The sequence below is a fragment of the Sorex araneus genome, chromosome 8, assembly GCF_027595985.1.
Source record: "Sorex araneus isolate mSorAra2 chromosome 8, mSorAra2.pri, whole genome shotgun sequence".
Taxonomy (NCBI): Eukaryota; Metazoa; Chordata; class Mammalia; order Eulipotyphla; family Soricidae; genus Sorex; species Sorex araneus.
The window spans coordinates 41421767-41435853 of record NC_073309.1 but is presented as its reverse complement, the minus strand read 5'-3'; the positions used below and the strand labels follow the sequence as shown (position 1 = coordinate 41435853).

General features: G+C 40.4%; 1 protein-coding gene across 1 annotated transcript in view; it reads left to right on the top strand.

The window, feature by feature from the left end:
- LOC101546936 (zinc finger protein 345) overlaps window positions 1–14087 on the top strand; it is a 103014-nt gene that overhangs the window by 18996 nt on the left and 69931 nt on the right. Inside the window, exon 5 of the mRNA XM_055145123.1 lies at window positions 1025–2247. Within this exon, the coding sequence (XP_055001098.1) occupies window positions 1025–2247 (1223 nt within the window). The remainder of the gene's footprint in view (window positions 1–1024; window positions 2248–14087) is intronic.

Genomic DNA, 14087 nt, shown 5'->3' with positions numbered 1-14087 from the left:
ATACCTGAGCTCATCCTGGAGTAAGTGGGTATAGGCCAAAAATGAAAAAGGCGGGAGGATATTTAATCAGACTACTGAGCTGTAAGAAAGCAACATACCTATGGGGGCTGGAGCAATAGCACAGCGGGTAGGGCGTTTGCCTTGCACACGGCCGACCCGGGTTGATTCCCAGCATCCCATATGGTCCCCTGAGCACCACCAGGGGTAATTCCTGAGTGCAGAGCCAGGAGTAACCCCTGTGCATCGCCGGGTGTGATCCAAAAAGAAAAAAAAAAAAGAAAGCAACATACCTAATAATTTAATTATGTGAACTTAGTAATTAACAGAAACTGTGCGCTGTGATTTTGTTATTCAGTGATAAGTAAAAGGTTCTTATCCTTGGGGATATTTAGTGTAACAATATAAGTAAAAATTGAGAAAATTAATTCGTAAGAAGAAAATTGAAATTTAAGCATTAAAGAAGGAACAAATTAAAAATACAAATTTAATAGTCATCAGGGATGATTTTCTGATTCTTAACATAATACCTTAAGGATGAATAGTACTCAGTGCTGTGGGACCCAAAATCAGCATTCCCAGAAAATTTAATAGAGCAAGACTAACTTATATCTAACTGAAAGGAAAAAACATCAAAAATATTCTATAGGGCTTCTCAGACTTTGATATGCATTTCATTATTTTTATAGTCCCCTTTTATCAAAGTATGTAATATTTTAGTATTTTAGCCCATTTACTTCAATTTTGCTTTATTTCCTTGTGTGACTTTTTTTGGGGGGCTCAGGGGGTTGTGCCATGCCCAATTGTATCAATGGTTATTTTTGGCTTTTGCTTAGGAATTACTCTTGGTGAGGCTCTGGTGACCATATGGGTGCCAGGGATCAGATATGGGTAGATTGTTGTAAGGCAAAGACCTTATCTGCTATATTATCTCTTTGGCCCCTTTTTGATTTCTTTTTATTATAAAATTTTTATTTGCTTTCTCTAAAATAAGAAAATAGCATTTATTGATCTTCTTTTCTTTCAGATTTGGAATCCAGATATGACAAAAAAACATTTCAAGGAAAGAATATTTGTGAAATGAATTTATCCCAGTGGGAAATAATGGAAAAAATTAGAAGTTATGCTATCGAAGATTCATTTTTGAGGAAAAATTATGAATATAAAAGGTTTATCGAAGAAGCAGGTTCTCAGAAGGGATATTTCAAGCAAATGGAAAGAAGTACTTCTGAAAAAATGCCTACTTACAGAAAACTCACACCTATTACTCTCTATCAAAAAATTCATAGTAGAGAGAAACCATATGAATGTGGGGAATGTGGGAAAGCTTTTAGGGTCCGTCAGCAACTTACTTTTCATCAAAGAATTCATACTGGTGAAAAGCCCTATGAATGTAAAGAATGTGGAAAAGCCTTTAGACAGAGTGCTCACCTTAGTCGACATCAGAGGATTCATACTTCTGACAAACTCTGTGAATGTAAGAAATGTGGAAAGATCTTCACATGTGGCTCAGATCTTCGAGTTCATCAGAGAGTTCATATTGGTGAAAAGCCCTATGAGTGCAAAGAATGTGGGAAGGCCTTCAGGGTACGAGGACAACTTAATCTCCATCAAAGAATTCATACTGGTGAGAAACCCTATGAATGTAAGGAATGTGGGAAGACTTTTAGACAATATGCACACCTCACTCGACATCAAAGACTTAATATTGCTGAAAAGTGCTATGAATGTAAGGAATGTGGACAAGCTTTTCTGTGTAGCACAGGCCTTCGGCTACATCACAAACTTCATACTGGTGAAAAACCGTACCAGTGTAAAGAGTGTGGGAAAGCCTTTAGAGTGCGGCAACAACTTACTCTCCATCAGAGAATTCATACTGGGGAGAAGCCCTATGATTGTAAGGAGTGTGGGAAGACCTTTAGTCGTGCATATCATCTAACTCTCCATCAGAGAATTCATACAGGTGAGAAACCTTATGAGTGTAAGGAGTGTCAGAAGTTCTTCCGTCGTTACTCCGAACTTATTTCACATCAGGGCATTCACATTGGAGAGAAACCCTATGATTGTAAGGAATGTGGGAAAGCCTTTAGATTGTTTTCACAACTTACTCAACACCAGAGTATTCACTTTGGCGAGAAACCTTATAAGTGTAAGGAATGTGAGAAGACTTTTAGACTGCTCTCACAACTCACTCAGCATCAGAGCATTCACACTGGGGAGAAACCCTATGACTGCAAAGAATGTGGAAAGGCCTTTAGACTTCATTCCTCTCTCATTCAGCACCAGAGAATCCATTCTGGTGAAAAGCCATATGAATGTAAGGAATGTAAGAAGGCTTTCAGACAACATTCCCACCTCACTTACCATCAGCGAGTTCACAGTGTAACTAAATAATTCTTTGTGTGTGTGTGGGGAACACCCATAAAAAGCATGTGCTCCAACACTTTGAGCCATCCTCAGCTCCCCTTTATGAGTTTTGTGTTAAGAAGCACTAAAAAGAAAATTCTGGAGGTAATTTTTGAATGTAGGAATCCCACCCTAATAATTACTAGTAACTTAGCACTGAGATTTTATTTAAAAAGAATATGTTCACAATTAAGGTAAATGTCTCACTCTCATTTAAGCCTTGTTAAACTTTAGGAAATTCACTTAAAGGAGCGAATGGGAACACTATTACCATAATGTTATTTTTCAAAAGCATTTCTAAGTAATTACTAAATCATACCAAATGACCTACCACTTGGATAGGCAGAGAAGCCTTTATTGACAGGATTAGATAACAGCTGTTTTTGTTAGCTGTGATATTGCAGTTATGTAAAAATATGTGTTAGAGATGAATTACAAAGTTTATGCACCAAGAGACAATGCCTGGAATTTCCTTTAAGTGCTTATACAAAGAAAAGTGAGGATCTATAGCTTAAAATTGTCAAAATGATAGTAAGATAAATCTTAGGTACATTTGTTTGTTTGCACTAATTTTTCTATTGGAAATTTTCCATGTTTTTTTTTTGTTTTCGGGCTACAACGAGAGATGTCTTTAGAGGTTAGTCCTGGCTCTGCACTCAGGAATTATTCCATATAGTGCTTGGGGAATCATATGGGATGCCAGGGATGGAATCCAGGTCAGCCAGGTGTAAGGCTAACGCCTTACCTTCGTACTGTCTCTCTATAATCTTTTATAATCCTCTTCATAATCTTTTAGTTTGGGGAGAGAGACACACCAAGTGGTGCTCAGGGCTTACTCCTGGCTCTGCACTCAGTGACTACCCCTGGCAGGCTTGGGGGACCACAGTGGGATGAAAGGAATAGAATTTGGGTCGGCTGCAAGGCAAACTCCCTGCTATCTTTTTAGCACCCAATATATATTTTTTAATTTTATTGAATCACCGTGAGATAATTACAAGCTTTCATGTTAGTACCCAATCTTTCAAAGCTAAAATTAACTGAAATTATAGCCATTTTTAAGAGGTGAATTTTTAAATGACCACATGTTGAAATTTATATTTCCAGAGCTGTACACAAATAATCAAATATGCCATAATATAATTTGAAAATTAAGATTGAGGTGTGAGATTTTCATCTAATTTTTGTATCAAAGTATCTGCCTCAAAGTGCCACCTAAAGAGTGAATTAAAATATACTTACCACAGGGGTTGGCGATATGGAGAGCACTTGCCTTGTATGTATGAGGGCCTGAGTTTGATGATTGGCATCAGGAAAATAAACTTTCACCAGAGAATAAAAATTAATGAAATAAACCTGCATTGTCTAATAGTTTAAACTGTTGAGAACTTGAAATGTGACTAGTTCAGAATAACTGATAATTAATGTAAAATACGAGTATGAAGACAATTCTATAAAAATTCTATAATTGTTTCAATTTCTCAGTATTTGTCTCCTATATTTGGGAAGCTGTGATGCCCAGGATTGCATTATTATGTAATATTGAAACCCAGTTTAAGTGTGTTTCTGCTTCCAAGTAAATAGCATATTTGAATATTGAACTCTTGGTTCTTCCTTGAGTCAGGGTGTGTTTTATCTTGTGTACTAAAGGTAGTCCATGTTCTAGCAAAGTGGTTCTTTTTCTAATCCATAGATATTTTGGGATCCAAAACACTTTGACTTTGTACTGTTTGTATCCTGTTAATTCAAGATTTTAGTGATTAATGGATGTTTCCTTTTTTAAAAAATGTGTTTTCTATTTAATTATGTTTCACTCAATCAGGAAGGTCAGCTAACTTTGTATATTGACTTCCCTATGAATTTGAAAAAATACCTGAAGCCCTGATAAAAGAAAAACATTGGGTTTATTTTTACCTGAAAGCTGTATTTTCATAACAGCAGCGGGTATTTGGTCCCCCACTCTCTTCACAACCTGAAAACTGTGCTACCTGGAAACACTGTTGTATATTTCTCTGTAGTTTCTTGAAATTGTATCAGTTGAAATTTTATCAGTTGATAAAAGAATGTCCTGTTTCTCTTTCTCTTTTACTCATGGAATACCTAAATGGATTTTTCAGGTTCCTGTTTTTGCTTTATACTACTAGAATAAATTCCAGTTGTTCGTAAATATATCTAGATTGCTATGATTTCTTTTTTGGCAGGGGAGGTACTTGAGTCAGCATTCAGGGCTTACTCCTGGCTTTGTGCTCACGGATCACCCATGAAAGACTAGGGGGTGAGCCCAGGTTGGCTGTGGTGCAAGGCCACCTGCTATATTATTGCTCCAGCCCCTAGATTTGCTATGATTTCTATGATTTTTTTTTAAGAGTTGGAAATAGAAAGGTTTATTGGAAAGCAAAATGGAAAGGGTTGGTAATTTCCCAATCCGGGAAGAAATTTAGTATATGACCAAATTCTGGTTTCTATTATTTGTCAGGTTTTGGTTTATTTTGGTGTCTCATCAACCTATGGTCAGGGCTTATTCCTGGCTCCATGCTCAGGGATCACTCATGGGCATGCTTGGGGTACTGGGAACTGAACTTGGGTTGACTGCATGCAGGACAACACCCTTAGGACAACACCCTTATCTGTTGTCTCTCCAGCCCTGTGATTTTATTTTATTTTATTGGCTCTTGGGTCACACGTGGCGATGCTCAGGGGTTACTCCTGGCTTTACACTCAGGAATTACTCCTGGCGGTGCTCAGCGGACCATATGGGATGCTGGCCGTCAGGAGTAATTCCTGAGTGCATGAGTCAGGAGTAACCACTGTGCATTGCTGGGTGTGACCCCCCAAAAAGAAAAAAATATAAGGGATGCTGGGAATCGAACACAGGTCGGCCATGTGCAGCACAGGCAAACACCCTACCCACTGTACTATTGCTCCAGCCCCAGCCCTGTGATTTTAATGAAGCATCTGTTAAAGCATATTGACCTCTTCATGCTTCTAATTCAACAGGCACAGTGGACTTAACGATGTTAACTAGTGTGATCTTTGCTAGGATTAGCCACTGATCCTAATTACCATGAAGAAAATGAACTGTCTCCAGTGTAGCTAAGAAATCTTACATCTGGGGTGGCAAGGCACTTGCCTTAAATGCAGCCGACCAAGACTCAATCCCCAGTACTCCATATGGTTCCCTGAGTCTGCCAGGAGTGATCCCTTGAGTACAGAGCCTGGGAGTGAATGAGAAGTAAGCCCTGAGCACAGCCAGCCTGGTGTGGTTCGAAAAACAAATATCTTAAGAAAAGTGATAGAATTTCATGTTTTAGTTTGGATTATAAAACTCAAAGGTGGCTTTTGTCTTGTTCACACACTTTTTTTTCTTGTATGCTCATCTAAGAAGCAAACTGCCTTGTGAGCTGAGAGCAATCTTTAGGCAGCATTCAATGAGACTTGCAGGCCAATATCCCATGCAGTTTAAATCCAGTTAACTATTCTGAGCTTTGAAGCAGTCCCTTTTCCAATTGACTTGAGGTGACTAAGCCTTGATCCCAGCTGACACCCTTGAATTAAAATTTTTAGAGACCCTGAAAGAGAGGACTAAGTAAGACTAGCAAACAGAGTTTCTTAGTAGAACTGATTTTAAGCCATTAAGCGTTGGATTAACTTATTACATAGTGATAAGCAAAGATATAAGATGATTTTGGGAATGGACACCATTGGGCAAAGGTGATGGGGCCATTTGTTTGGGTCACACTTAGGGTACCAGACATCAAACTTGGGTTGGCTGTGTACAAAGCAAGCATGTTACCTGATGTACTATTTTTCTGGCCCCTAAAGGGACCCTGTTATAAATGACACTACACATCAATCACAGCCTATCATCCCATTTCAATTTATTTATCTTAATACAAGAACCTAGGGGCCTGGGGCTGGAGCGATAGCACAGCAGGTAGGGTATTAGATTTGCATGTGGCCAACCCGGGTTTGGTTCCCAGCATCCCATATGGTCCCCTGAGCACCGCCAGGAGTAATTCCTGAGTGCAGAGCCAGGAGTAACCCCTGTGCATCACCAGGTATGACCCAAAAAGCAAAAAAGAAAAAAAAAGCCAAAAAACAAACCTGGGGGCCAGAACGATAATGAAGCAGGTGGGGTGTTTCCCTTGGACTCTGATAACCTGGGTTCAATTCTGGATGTTCCATATGGTCCCTCAAGGAGTGATCCTTGAGTGCAGAACAAGGAGGAAGCCCTGAGTACTGCCACTTTGGTCCAAAAAACAAACCAACCTCGCCACCTAAAGGTATTTGTGTAGCAATCCTGAATTGGGAGGTTTTTTTTGATTTTTAGTTTGTTTGTTTTATAATTTTTCTCTTTGATTTACCCCCAATAGTGTTCAAGGTCTACTTCCAGCTAGGTGCTTGGGGCTTCCTAGGGATAATGCTCAGGCGAACTCACAGCACAGGGAGCAAACCTGCATCTTCTGCATGCAAAGCTTAAAGCCATCTCTCTAGCTCTAGAATACCTTTCTAAATCTAAATTTTTCTTTTTTTGGCCAGACCTGGCAGTACTCAGGGCTTACTCCTGGCAGTGCTCAGGGGACCATATGGGATGCTGGGAATCAAACCCAGGTCGACCGTGTGCAAGGCAGCTGCTTACTCCTGGCTCTGTGCTCAAGCCAGGCTTACTCCTGGCTCTGTGCTCAAGGTTCATTACCCATGGTACTTGGGACAATATGGGCTGTTGGGAATCAACTGTGCAAGGCAAGCGCTTACCCACTATGCTATCTTTTTGACCCATAGAATACCTTTCATTAAATGAAAACTTCAAAATTAGTAGGACCAAAATAATTTTGTTATATTTTCATTGTTAGGTGTATTACTATTTATTATATGCAAGTATTTTCTGGATTGTTTATTGTGTACTACCACAGTACTATTGCTCCAGCCTGTTTCTAATATTTTTTAATATTTAGTTTCACACATACATGGATATGTATTTACATATTATATAATATATGTTGTATACATAAATATTCAGATATAGTATTTTGCTTTGTATCTGGGTTACCTTTGGTAGATAGGTAAGTATTCCTGACTTTAAGGACCCATGTGATTTCAAGGTTCTTAATCCAATCTTTTGTTTTTGTGTATTTGCTTTTGGTTCCTGGGCCACCCCTATCGATGCTCAGAAGCTACCTCTTGGTTCCATGACCAGAATTGCTCCTGGCAGTGATGGGGAACTGTGCAGTGCTGGGGACTGAACGTGACTCCTACACGAAAAGCATGCACCGTGGACCATTGAGCTATGTCTTCAGCCCCAATCTTTTGCCTTTATGGTTGGGATTAGGACATTGCCAACATTTTTGCAGGGCATCATTTGCCAACTTCAGTCATCCTAAGGTGTTTTTTTCTGATCCTCCAGTTCCCTCTTTTCTGAGACTCAGAAATCCGTTTGAACATCCTAATATTACCACTCCAACATTTCCTTGAATTCAGTTAGAATAAGCATCAATATTCTCTACATCCAAATTTATGTACATTAAAAAGCCCTAATCCCCCAAGTAACCTCTTTTCAGACACTGTAGTCCCCAAGAATTGAATGTTTCCTTTTCTCATTCCTCAGAACTTTTGACACTTTCCTATATGCCCTCTGGAATACATAATTACTAATAAGCACATTCTTTTATCCTCAGACACTTTATTCCTTTTATCTTTGGGTCTATCAGGAGTCTGGCTTTTCTCAATCTCCAGCCAGCTCAACAGTTTTCATCCTACACTTTTGCTGCTGGGTCTGGAAGTGCAAGATTTGTCTGCCTTGCTCCTCATTATGACTTTTAGACTTTTCTCCCTCTTCTATGAAAGATCTAGATTTTTTTGTACCTGGCAGTATTGATAGGACATGCCAAGAACCTAACCCAGCAGCTTGCATAAGATCTAACCCACTGCATGTCCAGCCCAAAGCTCAGGCTTTAAATTCCACGCCATGAGATTATAACTCACCACATTCTCACTGTTTTGTCATTTATCAAATACTTCCTCTCATTTTTTAGAAAGCCATTAACTTGTGAGTCATTCAATTAAACACTGTTGCCCTTCTTTTGGCCTTGTCTGATATTAATATTGCCTCTTGGCTTTTTTTTTTAAGAGGCAAACTTGAATTGTTGTCATCCCATTGCTCATCGATTTGCTCGAGCAGGCACCAGTAACGTCTCTCCATTGTGAGACTTGTTGTTACTGTTATTGGTATATCGAATACGCCACGGGTAGCTTGCTAGGCTCTGCCATGCGGGCGAGATACTTTTGATAGCTTGCCGGGCTCTCTGAGAGGGTTGGAGGAATCGAACCCGGGTTGGCCGTGTGCAAGGCAAATGCCCTACCCGCTGTGCTATCGCTCTGGCCCATTATTTTACAAAGCTATGAAATACCACAAGTTCCATTAAAAAAACCAACAGATTTTCCTATTCAGTAGCTACCTGTTTTTCTTCTTCACCACTTCTTCCTTGTCTTTTTGATTCACACTTTATTGTTTCATATTAAGCTTTTTCTCTCTAGCCTTGTCAAAGAGTTTGTTATTATTAATAACAAAGAGTACAACTTCACACAAATATATGTTGTTTCTAAATATTGTGTCCTATCAATATGGAGATCCTTATGAATTCTCTTCTAAAATTTAAATTTAAAAAGGAGAAGAAATAGTGTGTTTACACTCAAATATATTGCACTTTAAGTCATATTTTGCAGGTGAGAATTCCAGACAAAAACTAAGTTATGGGTTTTCTTAAGAAACCTTAAACATTGTGGTGCTTCTTTTCAACAATTTGGCTCAATCTAGGAACGGTCTGCAAGGATCTTGATTCTGGAATCTTCTGGAACTCATACTCATTCTACAACTCTCTTCACCAACTTGGAAGTTGTTCATCTGCTTTGATGTCCAATTTTACCTCCTCCTGAGCTCCTGTTTTTTCTTGTTTGGGTTGAGAATTTTTGCAGATAGAGGACAAGAATTCGACCTTCTTATTCTCAGGTTTCTGTCTGCCTTATCCTTGTCACCTGGGCAATGCAGAGTCCCAAAGAACATGAACATACACCAAGGTCTAAACATGAGAATGGGGCATACCGTGCTCTAATATTTTACTACAATTCAAACTACAGAAAAGACAATTTTCTCTAAAGAAATACCTAAGCAGAAATAATTTCTCCAATTAAGCTGTCCCGAGATGTGAATGGAAGCTCTGATCCCAAGATCCTTCAGCATTCTTTTGTTTCTATCTCTGTCCTTGTGCAAGAAAGGTGAGCAAAGACCAAAAAAGGGCATAAAGGCATAAAAACTTCATCATATTTTGTGACAACTGCCTGCCTTGCTCTCCTTCTCTTGACCTTTCTTTTGATTATCATTTGCCATGGTTTATTTTTTACCATCTTTTACTTTCACCTTTAATATCTCCCATTATACTTTCAAGTTATTTCCATTTAGCCCCCCCCCTACAACCCTGCACACAGCTGCTGATATATTTCTTAGGTCATATTTACAGAGAAACTCCAGGAACATATGTTCTATCCTGTCTTTTCTCTCTCTCTCTCTCCTCTCTGTACTGCCCAGTGCCAGTTCAACTAATGGTTATCACATGATGCACATGAAATGCTCTCCTAGGGCCCAAGCAATAGAACAGTGGGTAATGCATTTGCCTTATATGCAGTCAACCAGGGTTCAATCGCCAGCACCCCATATGGTCCCCTCAGCCTGCCACGAATGATTCCTGAGCACAGAGCCAAGCATCACGCCTCCCTCTCCCCCACCCCCCAGCACTGCCCGGTGTGGCCACCAAAACAAAACAAACTGAAAAATGCACTCTCCTAAATGCAAATCTCACTTGTAACATCACAACACAGCTGTTACTCCCACATTTACCCACAAGATCACCCAGCGTAGTTGTGATTTATGGGAAATGTAGGCCCAGAACTGAGTCGCCTTTAAAAAAAATTAAAACCAGAACCTGAAGATTTTAATTCACAGAGTTTGGTCTTGGTCGCTACCACTACCCTCTACAAAGGCCATTCCCCTCACCCCCACAAGGATGAACCAGAGTGTTAATGATTTCCACTCTGCATTTAGAATACAAGTTCACGGATGCCCCCACAAGGCTGTCTGCTGGGTGCCCATAAGCAAGTTCTGGGCATTTTTGGACTCCAAGTAGTCCAGGGTTTCACCCAAGGTATGTGCCCAAGGAAATGTGGTCCGAAGCCAGAAACTTGCTTCAGAGTGAACCTAGTGAACCTTTGACGGCAAATTCACTGCCTGATCACCACAACTGAGCAGGGGCGCTTAGGTCCAGTGATTCCTTTCTTCTTCGCCTAAGCATTGGAGTGAAGAGCCAGGGAGTCTTTGTGGGGCTGACCGGGTGGTGTCCGGTATAAACTGTGAGGCACATTTCAGGTCCAGCTCCCAAAGGGTTGTCCTGTCTGAGTAGCATGGAGGATGCCTCTTTTTTTTTTCCCCTTTTTGGGTCACACCCAGCGATGCTCAGGAGTTACTCCTGGCAGTGCTCGGGGGACCCTATGGGAAGCTGGGAATCAAACCAGGTCAGCTGCATGCAAGGCAAATGCCCTACCTGCTGAGCTATTGCTCCAGCCCCGAGGATGCCCCTATTAACTGGGAAGTAGCCCTCATACCTCATACCTGCAGATACTTTATATATATATATATATATATATATATATATATAGTTTTTTTAATGAATATGAGATAGTTACTTACAAGCTTTCGATATTACATTTTGGTCATATTATGATCAAGTACCCATCCCTCCACCAGTGCCCATTCTCCACTTCCAATGTTTCCCAAGTACCCCTCCCGCCATTCCCCGGCCCTGTGGCAGGCACATTCCCTTTTACTCTCTCTCTCTCTCCTTTTTGGGTATTATGGTTTGCAGTACAGGCAGTAAGTGGCCGTCATGTTTGGTCTATAATCTACTTTCAACACACATCTCCCATCCTGAGAAGCCCAAGCATCATTCACTTAGTGGTCCCTTCTCTATCCCAGCTGTCTTCTTCCCCAGCTCATGAGACAGGCTTCCAACTATGGAGCAATATTTCTGGCCCTTGAGTCTACTGTCCTTGACACCCACAGATACTTAACTTTATTTTTATCCCATTCCCCTAAAGTATTTGGTTTTAAATTAATCTATGGTTACAACAGTATTCGGCAATTGTCTGGGCCATTCTTTTTGCTGAAGTTGGTATTTGATGGCTTGGGTGTGTGTGTGTGTTTGTGTTTTAAACTTTCTACTGCAGGATAACATAGATTTGTCATTTCTCCTTTCTCCTTTACTGCAGGGAGTTTTAGATTTATTGAGTTATACCCATCACAGTGCTCCTGAGGCACTCCCATTCCTGTTTATCTTTAACTTCTCCTCTGTGCTCTGCTTCCTTATCTGTTAATAACTTATCACCAAATCAGACCCTGTAACTTGTAAAGTCAAATTCTTCTAAGGACTCTGGATTTTGTATATGCAAGTGAAATATTGCTTTTCTATTTCCTTTAGTTTACTTTAGAGTAATGTTCTTTTTGTCTAGACAAAGGAAGACAGTTGATGCTATGCTTTTGTAACTTAGGAATTAACTGACTCAGAATAGTATTCACTCCTGAGCATGTCATATTTACTCAACTTAAGCCTCAGTTGCTCTTATTTCCTAGCACCCCCAAAAGTGGATCCTGACAAAGGGACTTAGATGGACTTAGGACAAACTGTAAGCTACCCTGGCATTGAAAAGGGACAGGCCAACCACCATAAAACTTAAAAGTTAAGAGCATGGTCATGGACAAATTCTGTCATGATCCAAAGAAAAACAACTGGATAAGGACCCTGCTGGGGTTCAGAAGGACTAATCTGGTATGAGGCCTGTAGTCTAGGATCTATAGCAAGATGTCCCCAGGAGATCCACCCTTTAATTTAATTTTATTTTATTTTATTTTTATTTATTTATTTATTTATTTTTTTTGCTTTTTGGGTCACACCTGGCGATGCACAGGGGTTACTCCTGGCTCTGCACTCAGGAATTACCCCTGGCGGTGCTCAGGGGACCATATGGGATGCTGGGATTCGAACCCGGGTTGGCCGCGTGCAAGGCAAACGCCCTACCCGCTGTGCTATCACTCCAGCCCCACCCTTTAATTTTAATATATCTCTTACTGTGTCCATACAGAATGACCAGTAGTATTAAGAAGTAGAATTAATATAACTGTTTAAATGGATATGGACTGAGGAAAGGAGAAATAAACCTCTAGATGGTATTTCACCCTTAGGTGGATTGCCTTGCTGGATAAAAATTTGTCCTAGAAGAAATTTCCCCCAGGGAAGGACTTTACATCTATTTATTGTACAGACACACTTATGTGTAATTGCTATCCCCAACCCATGATGATTGTGCTCTGTAACTAAGGTTGTGAGACTCGACTTGGGAACCTAGCATGAGGGACAGTAGGAAATGGGAATGAGGGGCAGGTGAAACTGGAATGGGGCACCCAGTAAGACTGGAATAGGCGTGTGGGGAGAATGAAATAAACAGCAGGACAGAGACTGGAATAAACGGTGACTTATCACCAACCAGCTCGATGACCCTGTTCTCTCTTTCATGCGTCCGTTGGCAGCAGCGGCCAGCTAAGGTGGGGAGGTGGCTCATGACCACTGAACGCAGACAGCAAGTGTGCCCACATTTTTGTGAACACACACCTACCTGTTGTCATTTAGATATATATCTAAATTTCCTCACCGAACATAACTTTTTTCAGTATTTCAAAATTATGTAACTTTTTTTGTGTGTTTTGAATGTTACAATTTCTTTTCTTTTCTTTTTAAAATTTTTTTCATGAAATACCATGAGATAGAGTTACAGACTTTCACACTTTCGTGATTATGTTTCAATCATACAATGGTGGCGTACCCATCCCTCCACCACCAATGTTCCCAGTATCCCTCTCACCACCCCTACCACATCCCCTCACCCCTACCTCTGTGGAAGGCACATTCCCTTTAACTCTTTCTGTCTCTATCTCCCCTTTTGGGTGTTATGGTTTACAATATAGGTAGTAAGTGGCCATCTTGTTCGGTTTATAGTCTAGTTTCAGCATGTATCTCCCATCCTGAGCATGCCCTCCAAGCATCTTTGCTTGGTGGTCCCTGCAATCTTGTTTATTTTCTCAAAGAACCAGCTCTTGGCAATCCCATTCACAATCGTGCCCCAGAAAATCAAGTACCTCAGAATCAGCTTAACCAAGGAAGTAAAAGACCTCTACAAAGAAAACTATAAAACGTTACTCCATGAAATAAAAGAGGACATGAGGAAATAGAAACATATACCCTGCTCATGGATAGGGAGAATCAATGTTGTCAAAATGGCAATTCAGCCCAACTAACTGAATTTCATACAAGTGAAAAAAATTATACATTATTGGACGTCAACAAGAAATGCCCCACCCATGTGATCACTTCTCATCCCTAATTCCAGCTGACCACTATTCCAAGTGTTAGAGTAATAATAATCAAAGTTATGTCAGTTGTTACTATATCTTGTTTTTTGGTCCACATCCAGCAATGCTCAGGAGTCACTTCTGTTACTGCTCTCAGGAATCACTCACTCCTGGCAGTGCTTGGGACCATGTGGGTGCAGGGATCTAGCCCAGGTCAGCCCTATGCAAGGCAAGCTCC